Source organism: Convolutriloba macropyga, chromosome 9 (assembly GCF_964194025.1).
Source record: "Convolutriloba macropyga chromosome 9, txConMacr16.3, whole genome shotgun sequence".
NCBI lineage: Eukaryota > Metazoa > Xenacoelomorpha > Acoela > Convolutidae > Convolutriloba > Convolutriloba macropyga.
Genome location: NC_134476.1, coordinates 37332517 through 37349790, shown reverse-complemented (window position 1 = coordinate 37349790; position 17274 = coordinate 37332517). Strand labels below are relative to the sequence as shown.

Below are 17274 nucleotides of genomic sequence, written 5' to 3'. Positions count from 1 at the left end.
TGATAGTAGCCTCTCTCTAAGAGATAGAAGTATGTTCAACTACGAAATGCCATCAAAATAAATTGGACTTAAATAATGTTTCTGTGCAAAAGTCTTTTTTTTCAATATCTATTCTTTCAATCCCAGTCATGCTTATTGGAATCAACGGCGGCTATTTTCCGGCAAGCTGCCGGGTATGTTTAATTCAACTGTTGTTCTTGGATGTAATGACGCTAAAAATTTTCTAAAAGGAGCGGAAAGCAATTTGTATTTAAGATTTTTTCATTTTCTTGTACGTATGGTAATATGCTTTTATAGCTAACAGGAGTTGTTCGTCTGATGTGCTTGTTTTTAAAGTATCGGGTTAATTTTATTGTTTTGATTGTAATTCAGGACTTGTCGTACTTTTGTGTATTTCGTCATCAAGACTTTTGTGACGACCATATGACGTCATGATCCTTTTTATAGATGTGAAGCTGTAAGCTGAGCGGAGCTATATTGCGGTGCTCTTGGTTTTTTCTGTAATAACGTGTCGCTCTTTTGTTTTTTACTTGTTCGCACAGCAAAGCTGAAGAAGTCAAATTTTCTGAATCACTTCTTCATCTTACTAATACTTTTTGCGCGCGTGACGTCATTGTTCACCCTCTCCGCCAAAAGTTTTTGTTATTTGCGTGATTCGATTTTGATCATACGTGACTTACCTCACCCATTACAAGGACTTTTGCACTTTAAAACTTAAGTTTAATTTGAGTTAATATAAGGTCAAAGGAACTCATACGTGTAATAAAGGTCCCTAATAAAAAGGCTTCTCTGGAATGATTTTTTATCAATCTTTATTAATTGATTGCGGAATGTTTTTGTACATAGATTTTTGAGAGGCGTCAATTTTTTTTTTCAATTTAGATTGGTATCTGTTTCTATCTTTATGATACGACTCGCAACTCTTTCCCAGGTTTTCTGGCAGTCTGCCGGCTGTGTTAAATTTCTTTTTGTTCCTGCATTCATTCACGCAATGTAGACTGAATTTTGCGTATTCTACATCAGTTTTTGCACTTCGTGGAACCAGTTAATTTTTATTTTGCGTGATTTAATTTGATTTTATCAATCTTTATTAATTGATCCCGGAATGTTTTTGTACATCGATTTTTGAGAGGCGTCGAGATTTTTTTTCAATTTAGATTAATATCTTTCTATCTCTATAATACGACTCGCAACTATTGTTTCCCAGGTTTTCCGGCAATCTACCGGCTATGTTAAATTTCTTTTTGATCCTGCATTCATTCACGCAATGTAGACTGAATTTTGCGTATTCTACGTCAGTTTTTGCACTTCGTGGAACCAGTTATTTTTTATTTTGCGTGATTAAATTTGATTTTTATCAATCTTTATTAATTGATCCTGGAATGTTTTTGTACATCGATTTTTGAGAGGCGTCGAGATTTTTTTCAATTTAGATTAATATCTTTCTATCTCTATAATACGACTCGCAACTATTGTTTCCCAGGTTTTCCGGCAATCTGCCGGCTGTGTTAAATTTCTTTTTGTTCCTGCATTCATTCACGCAATGTAGACTGAATTTTGCGTATTCGACGTCAGTTTTTGCACTTTGTGGAACCAGATATTTTTTATTTTGCGTGATTGAGTTTGATTTTTATCAATCTTTATTAATTGATCGCGGAATGTTTTTGTACATCTATTTTTTAGAGGCGTGGAGATTTTTTTTTCAATTTAGATTAATATCTTTCTATCTCTATAATACGACTCGCAACTATTCTTTCCCAGGTTTTCCGGCAATCTGCCGGCTATGTTAAATTTCTTTTTGTTCCTGCATTCATTCACGCAATGTAGACTGAATTTTGCGTATTCGACGTCAGTTTTTGCACTTCGTGGAACCAGTTATTCGTTATTTTGCGTAATTACTTTTGGTCATATGTGACTTTCCTCTGTCAAAAATAAGCTCGTAACTTTCAAATTGAATTAGCTGTCTTTAGTTGGAGCTGTTGAAGTCAACTAGGGGTATTTTAATCTCATTTGAGGTTGTTTCAAAACAGTTAACAGAAACATCACATAGGTTATATAGATTTTTTTGAAATCAAGATATGAGATCGCAGCAGTTAGTTAAACAAGAAATTTCTTCTGAACGGCCGTTTCTTATTCTTTTGGAGACTGCAGTTCTAGTAAGCTATCGCAGCAATTTTCTGTCAATTTGCCCGCTATTTTTTAGTTTGGGAGTTTTGGAGGTTTTTAATATTGTCTTGTCTCTTAGTCTAATAACATAGTATAATAATATGATAAACATATGTTAGTGTTTCATTTTTTTGGTATGTGTTCAGTGAACTTAAGACGATATGTGTTCAATGATGTCTTTGATTGATGTAAGTAAATTTTCGAGTTCTGCTCATGTTGGTGGTCTCTTTGTTGCTATTCCTTTTTTCGTTGGCTATTATTGTTTGTGTTTCTAATCAGCGGGATGAATAGGTCCTTAGTTTGGCTTTTCCGTCAGATTTTAATTCAGGACTTGTCCTTCTATGTTTTTTATAGTCTGTTTCATTAAACTTTTTGATGATCTTGAAGTCAAATTGGAGTGATGATTTCGATCTTACCGTGTGAGACATTTTTATACACCGCTGAGAATACTGTTTCAACAAATAATAATGGCTTTTTCGATCATGTGTTTTCACCTCCGTTAGTTTGACTCCCGTTTCACTTGTTTTTTTTATTCTTTGGTGTGATTTCTTACGTCCATTTGTCATAGCGGTCTTCTACTTCTTTAGCTAAATCAATGAAATTTTGTAATTCAGAACTTGTAGTAAATATAAGTTTGTAGCAAATATATTAGTCCTGTCGGTCTTTTTAATGCGATTTTTCGCTTGACCGGTTTTTCGTCTGACGCTTATGACTTTTCGTCCTTAAAAACGGGATAAACAGACTTAAACTTATGGTGTGAAGGGCGGTTCTGAGAGGTTGAAGAACCCTCCACTGTTGACCCCCCCCCCCCCCCCCCCCCCCACTATTGCGCCTCCCCCCCCCGCGCTGTTACCCCCCACTCCATTGTTGCCCAGCCCCCCCCCCTCCTCCCTCTCCCATCAGCCCTCGGTGAACCCCCGTCCCCGTTTAGCTACTGACGAACAACCGCTCGCTAAGAACACGCAAATTTATACTGTTTTGCACTTTTTTCTAGCTTTTTGAAATGTTTGACATTTTTTAATTTTTTTTAGCCCTAGGTGTCAAGGAACCTCCTCTAGGCTTTGAAAATAGGTTACTGTATATTTTCTAGATGTAATGGAATGTCTTGCAAGATTTTAACATCACTAATTTTAGCATTTTTTTTGACAATTTTGGCCATATTTTTCCTTTTTTGGCATTTATTGTCATTTTTCTGGTTTTTTGAGCCTCAATGGTCAGAAAACATCCATTAGAGTTCGATAATAAGTTACTGGAAAGTTTTTTTGTTCGTGGATTAATTTTCAACTTTTTAATATCACAATTTTTTGGAATTTTTTAAACTTGCCATTTTTTTCAAGTTTTGAAATTTTTTGTCATTTTTTTTAGGTTTCTCTAGCCTCGAGAGCCACGAAACTTCCTCTAGGGTTTCATAATATGTTACTGCATTGTTTATAGATGTAATTTAATGTTTTTCAAGATTTTAATACCACGAATTTAAGCAATGTTTTCATGTTTTCGAATTTTGTCCGGCACCAGGGGCCCTGAGACCTCCTCCAAGGTTTTATAATAAGCTGCTGCAAAGTTTCTAGATTTAATGGAATGGTGATCAGTATGTTTATGACTCCAAATTTAGTAATTTTTGAAAAAATTTTCAATTTTTCGGAAAATTTTTGTGTTCCAGTTGTATGGATCTTTGAGCCAGTTTAACCATTTCAGGCTTGAAACTGGGATACTTGATAGTCACTTGAGACAATGAAATTGTTCCTATGATATTGATATCTTGAAATTTTAAACAAGCTTTTGTTAAAAATTTTAATTGTTTCCAAATTTTTTCATTTTTTTAACGACCATTACTGGTCATGGAAACTTTTTAAGTCTTGCAGATAGGTTACTTGTTTGAACTTTCGAGACAAAAATGGTTTTTATTTTTTTTACTGCGAAGTTGAAAACTATTGTTTTTAGTTTTGATTTTTCGGTTTTTTTCTATATTATTTATTTACGAACAAGGCTAGATAACTAGAAGTTGCTGAGTCGAATCCCATCATGGAAAATATTCCTATCTTTTTCGGTTGGGGCTTTTTCCTTCTTTATTGTTCACGCTTTATCTCTCTCTCTCTCTCTCTATCCGTTGATGCCGCACTTCAGCTGCTGTTATGTGGCGTAATGTCGTCATCTGTGATCCTCATTAACAGTGAGCTATACTAGAAATGTTTTCATTATAAATGACTCAACATGTACTTTTTGGGACATCATTTACAATTGCTCTCAAAAGCATTTCGATCCTGTTTTTCTCTATTATTTAATTTTTCGCTTGGCCGATTTTTCGTCTGACCCATTTGACTTTCGTCTTAAAAACGGGATAAAGAGGTGGCGCCCAGTTTGCATAAAGTTCAATTAGGGACGTTCAGCCCACTAGTCTTCAATTGTGCGATTAACAGAAACTGTTTTTGAGACATACTTATGGTGTGAAGGACTGTTCTTAGAAATTTATCCCACACACTTCCATCCAGCGCCCCACATCCGTCCCCCCAATCCACTGTTGGACCCTCCCGGCCCGCTGCGGTGCACCTCCCGCTGCCTTCAATTCACGCCACCTCAATTGAACTAAAGCTAGCCTCACTAAAATAGCTACTGACGGTGTCAACCGCTGGCCGGTCGTTTGAGAGCAATTCACCCGACGATAGTCGTCTATGTTAGTTTTTTCTACTTTTCGAGGCCAGTGAAGCTTCTTCAAACGTTGTGCGTGAGTTCATGGTCAGTTTTGGGAGGCAAACATTGGTTTTGACACCAAACATTAGTTTTGACAAAAACTCCACAATCATTTTTAATAGCCGCGAAGCGATAGCTGAGGCTATTATTGGCCTTCTCTTGGTTTTTTTTTATTATTTCGTCGTCAAGATTTTTGTTACGACCATGTGACGTCATAACCACTTCAAATCTGCTTTTTGTTTATTCGTTCATGCAATTTCAACTGAATTGCGTGCGTGACGTCACTTGTCACTCTTAGTGGAGCTAGTTTTTTTGTTCACTCGCGTGATTAAATTTTTGGTCATACTTGACTTACCTCACTCTTAAAAATGACTTACCTCACACTGAAATTGACTTTTCTTTGCTTTAATTCAGAGATAAAGTCAAATGAGTGCTTGTCACTCTACTTGAAGGTTATTTAAGAGCAGCAAATAGGGACAGCAAGTTGCAGAGTAATTTATACAGATTCTTAATCAAATTTAACATCTCAGCTCTTAATGAAAAGAATGGGCTTCTTTTTTGGTCTGCCTTTGTTTACCTTCTTTTTGAGACTACAGATTTATGAAGCTATTGCGGCTATTTTCTGGCAATTTGCCAGCTATGTTATTAATTTTGTGCAAATTTGTAGATAATCTTTGCTGTGTTTGTCTCTTTTGTTAAAATGTGTTCTTATGCAAATTTTAGATGTTTTGAATAGGCTTTGAAGAAAATACTAGGTAAATTTGTATTTGTTTTTAGTGTTTTTTAATGGTTTCTGAGTTTTTTGTGACTACTTTATAGAAATTTATTGATCTACATTTATTGAGCTTTTTGCTGCAATCGTAACTTGATGTTTTTGACTTCTCTATGCTTGTTTTATTCTCCGCTCATTCTGCCTAAAGTGCTTCAAAGAGCAGTTGCTCAGAAAAAGCCTAAAATGAACAGATTTGGGATTGAAGAACGAAACCAAAAACATGGAATAAACCAATAAAGACTAGTTTTATATACGACGTGATATAGGTCTTATTCACAAATCTTAACAGCTGAACCCAACTGCGCTTGATAAATCAAAACTGTTTACTGGCTTAACAAAATATACCCGATTATAATAGATTTTATATATAGCCTCCAATTCTGAAGCTTATGCTCCATAGCCAAAGAAATCTGAATTTAACTCAATACTGCTAAAAAAAATAACGCAAATTGGACCGCTGGATTTTTATTAAGAGCAATTAATACAACGTCAGGCAGTTTATTAATATCCGTTTGCTCATCTTTTCATCAACAGGTTGTTTTTGCGCGCCTAATTTTATGACGGGAGGAGACTTAATGATAAGCTATGTAATTGCTCTCGAAGAGAAGCAATTTTTGTAAACGTTTGTGTCTTTTTATGCAAAGTTTTTGCTTGACCGTTTGTTTTTACTTTTGGGCCCTCGACTCTCTTCGTTTTGCGTCATCTTAAGTTCTGTCTCATCCACAAGCAGCTGAACTCAATTGCCGGCAATTTTATACCAAAAGTCAAATGATAAGTGCGCCGAAACTAGTGTTATTTTTTTTCACTTTAAATCTTACTGTAGTGGTATACAATAACCGCTAATGAGGTTATTTGAAGCCCCTTAGTTAATTTCTTAGTGCCAATCAGGCTACCCTCCCCCGGACTGATGCAGGCCGTAATTGATTAGAACTAGAGCTCTCACTAGTCGTTGGAGAGCAATTCTTCCGACGTTAGTTGGTTATGTTTGATTTTTTTTATCAATCTTGTTGTAATTTTGTTTTAGACTATTTTTGTTGTAGTTTTGTTATATGAGTTAGCTCACCCAGATTGTAAGTTTTTAAGTCTTGCAGATAGGTTACTTGTTAGAACTTTCGAGACAAAAATGGTTTTGAAATTTTTTTTTACTGCGAATTTGAAAACTATTGTTTTTAGTTTTGATTTTTCAGTTTTTTCTATATTATTTATTTACGAACAAGGCTAGATAACTAGAAGTTGCTGAGTCGAATCCCATCATGGAAAATATTCCTATCTTTTTCGGTTGGGGCTTTTTCCTTCTTTATTGTTCACGCTTTATCTCTCTCTCTCTCTCTATCCGTTGATGCCGCACTTCAGCTGCTGTTATGTGGCGTAATGTCATCATCTGTGATCCTCATTAACAGTGAGCTATACTAGAAATGTTTTCATTATAAATGACTCAACATGTACTTTTTGGGAAATCATTTACAATTGCTCTCAAAAGCAATTTGTACCAAACATTTTGATCCTGTTTTTCTCTATTATTTAATTTTTCGCTTGGCAGATTTTTCGTCTGACCCGTTTGACTTTCGTCTTAAAAACGGGATAAAGAGGTGGCGCCCAGTTTGCATGAAGTTCACTTAGGGACGTTCAGCCCACTAGTCTTCAATTGTGCGATTAACAGAAACTGTTTTTGAGACATACTTATGGTGTGAAGGACTGTTCTTAGAAATTTATCCCACACACTTCCATCCAGCGCCCCACATCCGTCCCCCCAATCCACTGTTGGACCCTCCCGGCCCGCTGCGGTGCACCTCCCGCTGCCTTCAACTCACGCCACCTCAATTGAACTAAAGCTAGCCTCACTAAAATAGCTACTGACGGTGTCAACCGCTGGCCGGTCGTTTGAGAGCAATTCACCCGACGATAGTCGGCTATGTTAGTTTTTTCTACTTTTAGAGGCCAGTGAAGCTTCTTCAAACGTTGTGCGTGGGTTCATGGTCAGTTTTGGGAGGCAAACATTGGTTTTGACATCAAACATTAGTTTTGACAAAAACTCTACAATCATTTTTAATAGCCGCGAAGCGATAGCTGAGGCTATTATTGGCCTTCTCTTGGTTTTTTTTATTATTTCGTCGTCAAGATTTTTGTTACGACCATGTGACGTCATAACCACTTCAAATCTGCTTTTTGTTTATTCGTTCATGCAGTTTCAACTGAATTGCGTGCGTGACGTCACTTGTCACTCTTAGTGGAGCTAGTTTTTTTGTTCACTCGCGTGATTAAATTTTTGGCCATACTTGACTTACCTCACTCTTAAAAATGACTTACCTCACACTGAAATTGGCTTTTCTTTGCTTTAATTCAGAGATAAAGTCAAATGAGTGCTTGTCACTCTACTTGAAGGTTATTTAAGAGCAGCAAATAGGGACAGCAAGTTGCAGAGTAATTTATACAGATTCTTAATCAAATTTAACATCTCAGCTCTTAATGAAAAGAATGGGCTTCTTTTTTGGTCTGCCTTTGTTTACCTTCTTTTTGAGACTACAGATTTATGAAGCTATTGCGGCTATTTTCTGGCAATTTGCCAGCTATGTTATTAAATTTGTGCAAATTTGTAGATGATCTTTGCTGTGTTTGTCTCTTTTGTTAAAATGTGTTCTTAAGCAAATTTTTATTTGTTTGCAGTGTTTTTTAATGTTTTCTGAGTTTTTTGTGACTACTTTATAGAAATTTATTGATCTACATTTATTGAGTTTTGTGCTGCAATCGTAACTTGATTTTATTGCAGTTTTGTTGCTCAACATTTCTTGTGATGTTTCTGACTTCTCTATGCTTGTTTTATTCTCCGCTCATTCTGCCTAAAGTGCTTCAAAGAGCAGTTGCTCAGAAACAGCCTAAAATGAACAGATTTGGGATTGAAGAACGAAACCAAAAACATGGAATAAACCAATAAAGACTAGTTTTATATGCGACGTGATATAGGTCTTATTCACAAATCTTAGCAGCTGAACCCAACTGCGCTTGATAAATCAAAACTGTTTACTGGCTTAACAAAATATACCCGATTATAATAGATTTTATATATAGCCTCCAATTCTGAAGCTTATGCTCCATAGCCAAAGAAATCTGAATTTAACTCAATACTGCTAAAAAAAATTTGACCGCTGGATTTTAATTAAGAGCAATTAATACAACGTCAGTCAGTTTATTAATATCCGTTTGTTCATCTTTTCATCAACGGGTTGTTTTTGCGCGCCTAATTTTATGACGGGAGGAGACTTTATGATAAGCTATGTAATTGCTCTCGAAGAGAAGCAATTTTTGTAAACGTTTGTGTCTTTTTATGCAAAGTTTTTGCTTGACCGTTTGTTTTTACTTTTAGGCCCTCGACTCTCTTCGTTTTGCGTCATCTTAAATTATCTCTCATCCACAAGCAGCTGAACTCAATTGGCGGCAATTTTATACCAAAAGTCAAATGATAAGTGCGCCGAAACCAGTGTTATTTTTTTCTATTTAAATCTTACTGTAGTGGTATACAATAACCGCTAATGAGTTTATTTGAAGCCCCTTAGTTAATTTCTTAGTGCCAATCAGGCTACCCTCCCCCGGACTGATGCAGGCCGTAATTGATTAGAACTAGAGCTCTCACTAGTCGTTGGAGAGCAATTCTTCCGACGTTAGTTGGTTATGTTTTATTTTTTTTATCAATCTTGTTGTATTTTTGTTTTAGACTATTTTTGTTGTAGTTTTGTTATATGAGTTACCTCACTCAAAGACTTCTGCCTCTTTAAGGTTAAGTTGAGGTTAGTTTTGAATTTTGATTCGAAAGCCAGAACGAACTTTGAAATCCAAATCTCATTATGAATGTTTTTGTCTGGTCCTGGAGATCTTTTAAACTGCAGAGCTTCTACAGTATATTTCGGGGCTATTACCCAGTAATCTGCCGGTTGTTTTTTGAAGAAAACTTTTGCATAAAGTTCACTTAGAGACGTTCAGCCCACTAGTCTTCAATTATGCGATGAGACATAATTATGGTGTGAAGTACGGTTCTTAGAAATTGATCCCACACACTTCCATCCAGCGCCCCACATCCGTCCACCCAATCCACTGTTGCACCCTCCCGTCCCGCTGCGGTGCACCTCCCGCTGCCCTCAACTCACGCCCCTTCAATGGAACTAAAGCTAGCCTCACTAAACTAGCTACTGACGGTGTCAACCGCTGGCCGGTCGTTTGAGAGAAATTCACCCGACGATAGTCGGCTATGTTAGTTTTTTCTACTTTTAGAGGCCAGTGAAGCTTCTTCAAACGTTGTGCGTGGGTTCATGGTCAGTTTTGGGAGGCAAACATTGGTTTTGACATCAAACATTAGTTTTGACAACAACTCTACAATCATTTTTAATAGCCCTGAAGCGATAGCTGAGGCTATTATTGGCCTTCTCTTGGTTTCTTTTATTCCTTTCGTCGTCAAGATTTTTGTTACGACCATGTGACGTCATAACCACTTCAAATCTGCTTTTTGTTCATTCGTTCATGCAATTTCAACTGAATTGGGTGCGTGACGTCACTTTTCACTCTTAGTGGAGCTAGTTTTTTTGTTCACTCGCGTGATTAATTTTTTGGTCATACTTGACTTACCTCTCTTAAAAATCACTTCCTCACTCTGAAATTGACATTTCTTTGCTTTAATTCAAAGAGATAAAGTCAAATGAGTGCTTGTCACTCTACTTGAAGGTTATAGAGCAGCAAATAGAGACAGCAAGTTGCAGAGTAATTTATACAGATTCTTAATCAAATTTAACATCTCAGCCCTTAATGAAAAGAATAAGCTTCTTTTTTGGTCTGCCTTTGTTTACCGTCTTTTTGAGACTACAGATTTATGAAGCTATTGCGGCTATTTTCTGGCAATTTGCCAGCTATGTTATTAAATTTGTGCAAATTTGTAGATGATCTTTGCTGTGTTTGTCTCTTTTGTGTTTTAATTTTTTGTGTAATTTTATTGATCTACTTTTATTGAGCTTTATGCTGCAATCGTAACTTGATTTTATTGCAGTTTTGTTGATACCTTGCGAATAGTTTTAGGTCAGTATTCTTTTTACTAATTTCTAGTTTTTAAAATGTTTGTTTGTTTTGCCTGCTTCTACTTGATTTTTATATTTCAAGCGATTTTTCTCTTAGATGTCAAGTTTTTTGTTCTTTTGTTCTGGAATTCTTGATCAAAAACCTAAATGGTATTCAACATGTGGATCGCAAAAGTATATACGTTTTAAATGCTATTATCTTTGTTTCTCTCAATTTTTGAAGCCGTTTGTGTTTGTCTTTTAATGTTGGGTCAGTCGGTTGGCCAGGTCTAGAAGTATTAAAGTTTTCATCTGGTGATTTGGACTGTATTTCAGTACTTTCTGCTACTATGTATTTTCGTCAAAAATCTAATTGGCTTCCTTTTTGTTAAGAGCTTGCTCAACATTTTTTGTGATGTTTTTGATTTCTCTATGCTTGTTTTATTCTCTGCTCATTCTGCCTAAAGTACTTCAAGGAGCAGTTGCTCAGAAAAAGCCTAAAATGAACAGATTTGGGATTGAAGAACGAAACCAAAAACATGGAATAAACCAATAAAGACTAGTTTTATATGCGACGTGCTATAGGTCTTATTCACAAATCTTAGCAGCTGAACTCAACTGCGCTTGATAAATCAAAACTGTTTACTAGCTTATCGAAATATACCCGATTATAGTAGATTTTATATATAGCCTCCAATTCTGAAGCTTATGCTCCATAGCCAAAGAAATCTGAATTTAACTCAATACTGCTAAAAAAAATATAAAGCAAATTTGACCGCTGGATTTTTATTAAGAGCAATTAATACAACGTCAATCAGTTTATTAATATCCGTTTGCTCATCATTTCATCAACAGGTTGTTTTTGCGCGCCTAATTTTATGACGGGAGGAGACTTAATGATAAGCTATGTAATTGCTCTCGAAGAGAAGCAATTTTTGTAAACGTTTGTGTCTTTTTATGCAAAGTTTTTGCTTGACCGTTTGTTTTTACTTTTGGGCCCTCGACTCTCTTCGTTTTGCGTCATCTTAAGTTCTGTCTCATCCACATGCAGCTGAAATCAATTGGCGGCAATTTTGTACCAAAAGTCAAATGATAAGTGCGCCGAAACTAGTGTTATTTTTTTCTATTTAAATCTTACTGTAGTGGTATACAATAACGCTAATGAGTTTATTTGAAGCCCCTTAGTTAATTTCTTAGTGCCAATCAGGCTACCCTCCCCCGGACTGATGCAGGCCGTAATTGATTAGAACTAGAGCTCTCACTAGTCGTTGGAGAGCAATTCTTCCGACGTTAGTTGGTTATGTTTGGTTTTTTTTAATCAATCTTGTTGTAATTTTGTTTTAGACAAGTCTAAGCTCTGTCCCATTGGTCTAAGGTAATAATGTGGTTGGATTGCGTCATTTATTTTTATAATCTATTTGCGCTTCAAATCTAAAATTTGACGAAGTCGATTATTGCGATTAACAACAGTTGCGATAAAATTTCTGTAGAATCATTTGCTAACGCCTGGATAATACAGAAAAAAAATCCCAAATTAGTGGATGAACAGTACGTTTGAGAAAAGGGTACAATTTTCGGCAACTTCTTGTCGCCACTGTCTCTGTCTAAAGAGTGGTGACACATCGAGTTCTTATCTGCAACACAGTGTCTTAATTATGTATAAGTTAGAGTATAGTTCTGGGAAGCCTAAGGTAATTAGAGCTCAAAACCGAGGGCGTTTGCGGCCGGGGCTGAGCTCGAATTGCCGAAGGCTTCCCAGAATTATACTCTAATTTATTTATACCCCAATTTTGCTGTTCAAAGCTCAAAGAGAATTCAATTAAAATTTATGGTAACATTGCAATTCTCGTGCAGCGAATCAATCCAACAATTGAATAATCGTTCAACCCAAATAATATTTTTTTCTGAATTCCATGATATTATTGTAGAAGTGAGTAGATTGCAGAGGTCATCAGCCGGCTCATTTGTGTCACTCTCATTGTCACTCTTCATGGTTTTTAGAAAAATGAGCAATTTATAAAAAATATTTTATATTGACTCAATAATAGACCTTTAAGAGTCCTCTTTGCCGAAGTTATATTTTGTGATTGTTTCCTGTTTTCAATTATCCGCTTTAATTATCCTTGAAAATTGTATGCTTTGTCTGAAGAGAAAAATTGGGCTTAATTTTTCCAAGAAACATGCCTTAAGTTTTCCAAGAATTTTTTCCAAGAAGTTTGCTCAGTTGATTGCCCATTTTATACCATTTTGCAAGGTTGAACTCTTCGAGACAAGTGTGAAAAGTTAGCCAAAAACTGATTAAGTTCAAAGTGTTGTGTGATATGAAACGTGAAATCTTGAAAAAAGTGGGACGCTTGAAAAAGTATAAAATAATGACTTCTTGCTTGATCAACTTTCAAAATTAGGGATCGAGCCTAACTTTATTGTTGATTAATTGCTCTTGAACGAAGTTCATAGCATTTATTGTAAACGTGTGTGTCTTTTTGCGACTCGAAGAGGAGTATTGAGATTCTACAGGCTTTTTTTAGCAGAAAGCAAGTTTGTTCATGACTTGAATTTTGACTTCTTTCTGTTCGAGCATTTACCTCTGTTTTTGATTGTTGACTTCTGTTTTCGAGCATTGGACTTTAACAGTAGCTTCGTTTGTAATGTATAGTAATTAGGAACTGCTGGTAATGTTCAAGGTGAAGAGGTCATATTGAGATTTTTTCCTATATAAGTCACCCCTAATTATCTAAACTACACCGCACAACCCCCCCCCCCCCCTACAAACACCTACCTACCCCCCCCCCCCAACACCTACCTACCCCCCCCCCCAACGCCTACCTACCCAACCCCCCCCCCCCCCACCGCCCCAACTTTTTAATACCAAAAGTCAAATGAAAAGTGCGCCGAAACTGGTGCTATTTTTCACTTTAAATCTTAATAGTGGTATATGTTAACCTCTAATGTGGTTATTTGAAGCCCACTATTGAACTCCCCCCCCCCCCGACTGAAGCCGGCTGCAATTGATAAGAGCTCCCACTAGTCGTTCGAGAGAAATTCGTCCGATGTTTAGTCGGTTATGTTGCGAAATTGAGGTCGAAGCAACTGTTGGAATTGCAACAAAAGTTGATTAAAGCATTGCCCCTTGTTATCGCCCTCTCGAAAGTTCAACACGTCGACTTAGCCTCATATATTGAAAGCTGGCGTGTGGTAATTCACTGAGACTGTGTATTGGTCACGCTCAATTTTGGCTGTTAATTTGTATAATGTATCGTTTTCAGGCGCACCCGTGGTACCTCAGTGCCTGTTCCGGGTGGAGTGGGAAATGTGGGAGTGCCTGCTGGAGGAGGAGGTGGCAGTGGAGTGGCAGCAGGGAATCTGTCTGATGAGTATGACTATTCAGAGGCTGCCACTTCCCTCAGTGAGGCAGAGGACGATTACCAACCTAGGGTTAGTAATGAAACTATAGTTGTCACATAAATGACTTATAAAACGGACATACCGTTCTCCTTTTTCTGACAAACATTGGTTGCTTGGAAAAAGTTATTCACTGTTATGGCTTTTTGCATCTATATCTGGTCCGATAATGTCAATCAGGAGGCACACGGCGCCTGAAGGAATTAAAATGGGAGCTTGGACTCCGTGGTTTTATTCCAGTTTTGCGGCACGTTCAGAAAACGAACCATTTTATTCTTACCATAAATCGTTCGAAAAATCTTTTGGAAGTTTTCAGTCTCAGAACTCGTTTGAGCTTCCTCAATGGTTCAAACTTACTCATAGAAAAGTAATTGAACCATTTATTCGAGCATGCTATAATATGAGCCTATTTTCATACGACAGACCCCGCGACTCTCGTCTGAGAGCAATTCGTCGGAATATTGTCGGATAGGTTTTGTCTTCTCCGTGGGTGTAACTCGTCAACAGTCTTTTCATTTCTTTCTTTTACTGCTACGGTCATTCTTACTCCCTCATTCGGTGAACAAACAAATGGTTCTTGCGCATTTTGTTTCCTCTTATTGAACTATTTTTGTGCATTTTGCATCTTCTTTTTGTGTTTGGAGCTGCACAGTTATCAGTTTTAAGCGCCTCCAGCAACTGAAGTCTTGGAGGATTGATATATAAGTAATTTGAAGAGAAAAGCTAAAAATAGAAATCTAAGTACATTAAATCTCTGTCTCACTTTAGAATCTAGTTATATAGACAAAGATTGGTGTTTTAAATTGATTTGTTATACTGTATCTCTCTGTTGAATTCAAGGTGGAACGATTTAAACTGAATTGGCTTTTGTCTTGGTATCTTTTCGGATTAATGAGGTATTTTTTATTGCTGACTAGGGTTTTATTGTTTTATTGTTGGACGGAATTGAATTATGAGGTTTAATTACCCGAATGCGATATGCTTTTGTGTCATTGGGTTTTCAATGTGCGGTTGAATGAAGGTCGCATAAAAATACCCCTGTGGCTAAATTTGGGCAAAATATTGCGACCTCATCCGTAGCCATAATTTATATGGCTGATAACCAGATTTATTATTCCATTCGAGTAATCACGATCATCAACTATAAATTTATTTGAACTCTGAGGAATTAAATGTCAAGAAACTTTAATTGCAACATTATCTTCTAATCAAAATCGTCTGAGCAATTTCGCCATCTCCGTTTGGTGAAAACTTATTAGCATCTTTGCGCTAATTTGGTTTGTCGTCGACGATTCCTGATTCTTAACTGATTGAGAGCTGCTTCTTCTGAATTTAGCTGCCTTTTGCAATTTGCTCAAATTCTGTCTTAAAAGCTAGGATCCAAATTGATTGGAGCCTATTTCCATCTGCATAATCAATATCACCAGCTTGACTTCTGTTTGCGTCTTCAGTTTATTGACGAATTTTTCTCACAATTAAAAAGCACTCTGTTAGTTTGTTTCAGTGTCAGATTTCCATACCATCACTTGAGGAAGGTTTCTGAACTTACAATGATTCAAGTACGCTTCATAAGAACGTACTTTATGCATTTCATTTATTTCATTCATTTAGTTTATGTTGAACTCAGACTAACCAGGCGAAATTAAAATTAGAGTGCGATATTTTTTTGCCTTGTTAATTTTGTATTATAAATTCGGCTGCTCTGGCAAGTATCATTAACAAAGTAATATTGATTATGTCGCCATTTAATGTCGGCTGTTTTCAATACTTTATTTTTAGCGATATTTTGTTTATGGTGGGCTGTTTATGTTGATGTGTTTACAGTCGCGTGGACACAGTTTCCTGGAAATGCTGGTTAGTATATTTGTATATACTCGCATCTCAACTCAATTCAATCAAAATATCGTGGACTGCAGCATTCCATGCCTTGCCTTATCACTGCAAACGGATCGCCTCACAAACAATCAGATAATTTGATATTTTTTCTCACCTTAACATTTTATCCCCTCCCCAACATTTTATCACTATGACCATTATATGTTATTAATGCGATAATGCTACTTCCTTTGCGATATAACTTCTCAATAGTGGCCTGAAAGCTTTTACAGCAATAATGAACGTTTAAAAATCAAAATGAGGCGAAGAGTAACCTACAATGCTATATTTTTGCCTAATTGGTAGTTAATATTCTTCCTGAGCTAGTTAATTCGAGTACGAACTATAGATATCTCTACATTTCTATCAATATGACTGAATCTCTTCTTCATTCACTGCAAGTAAACTCATGATTGTATCAAGTACATTGCATGTACCTTGAACGACCACCATTGACACAAATCGTCACATGTTTTAGGGAGGTCTTTCATCTGGGTTCCTGTGAATGGTTGTGGTGGTTGCATACTTCAGCGTTTTCATAATCAAATTCGTATGCTTGTGCATCGGATTTTGACCTCTGCTAACGCTTCAATTAACCAATGAGGCTTTATTCGCTAACTCAGTTGATGATGTTCCTTATATAGCTGTGTCATTGCCAATTATATTTTTCACAAAAAACTTTGTACTGATTGATTGCTGTTCAGCTTTGCCTAATAAGAGGCTTTTTAAAATTCAGAGAATCTTAATTTGGTGAAATCATGGTTGAATAAAGTTTTAACAGTTAAACCTCCATCAGATGCCCAAATTAACAGCGCTTTGGATGACAGGATAGAAATAGGAATTGCTCTTTGTACAGGACGTGAAGTTTTTTGTTAGTTTTTGCTGTACTTAAAATCTGCTAAACCTTTAACGTTTTAGTTTTTAAAAAAATAAACGAAACAACCCACATTAAAAATTAAGATAGTCTCAGATATTTTCTGGCTATATAGCGGCAATCTTCAGGCTTTCCGTCTTCCCAAAATTTTGATAACTGAGGTCTTAGCTATTTGCTCAAGTTTGTTAACAGACCTCTGTAACTTAAGTTAATAGTTCCTCCTGTCATTTAGAGTCTAATTTCATTGCTGAATGCTTTGACGATAATTTCTATAAATCTATTTCTGATGGTGTCTGTGCTCCAATTGGAGATAATACCACTAGTTACATTCACCAATCCGTTTTCGTTGTCCTGTCAATCAACTCGTAGGAAATGAATTGCCTATAATTTCTTATTTTTGTCAATCTAGCGCACGCGAGAATCGGGTGCTGGTTTCTCTGTGGAATCGATAAATATTGCTC

General features: G+C 36.4%; 1 protein-coding gene across 3 annotated transcripts in view; it reads left to right on the top strand.

Moving 5' to 3' along the window:
• Positions 1-17274, top strand: part of LOC142345764 (uncharacterized) — a 170167-nt gene that overhangs the window by 59063 nt on the left and 93830 nt on the right. For 2 of the 3 annotated variants that reach the window (XM_075398080.1, XM_075398082.1), the window contains exons 9-10: positions 13929-14097; positions 15889-15918. In XM_075398080.1, coding sequence (XP_075254195.1) covers positions 13929-14097; positions 15889-15918 — 199 coding nt within the window. The remainder of the gene's footprint in view (positions 1-13928; positions 14098-15888; positions 15919-17274) is intronic. The other variant, XM_075398081.1, reaches the window with a different exon arrangement.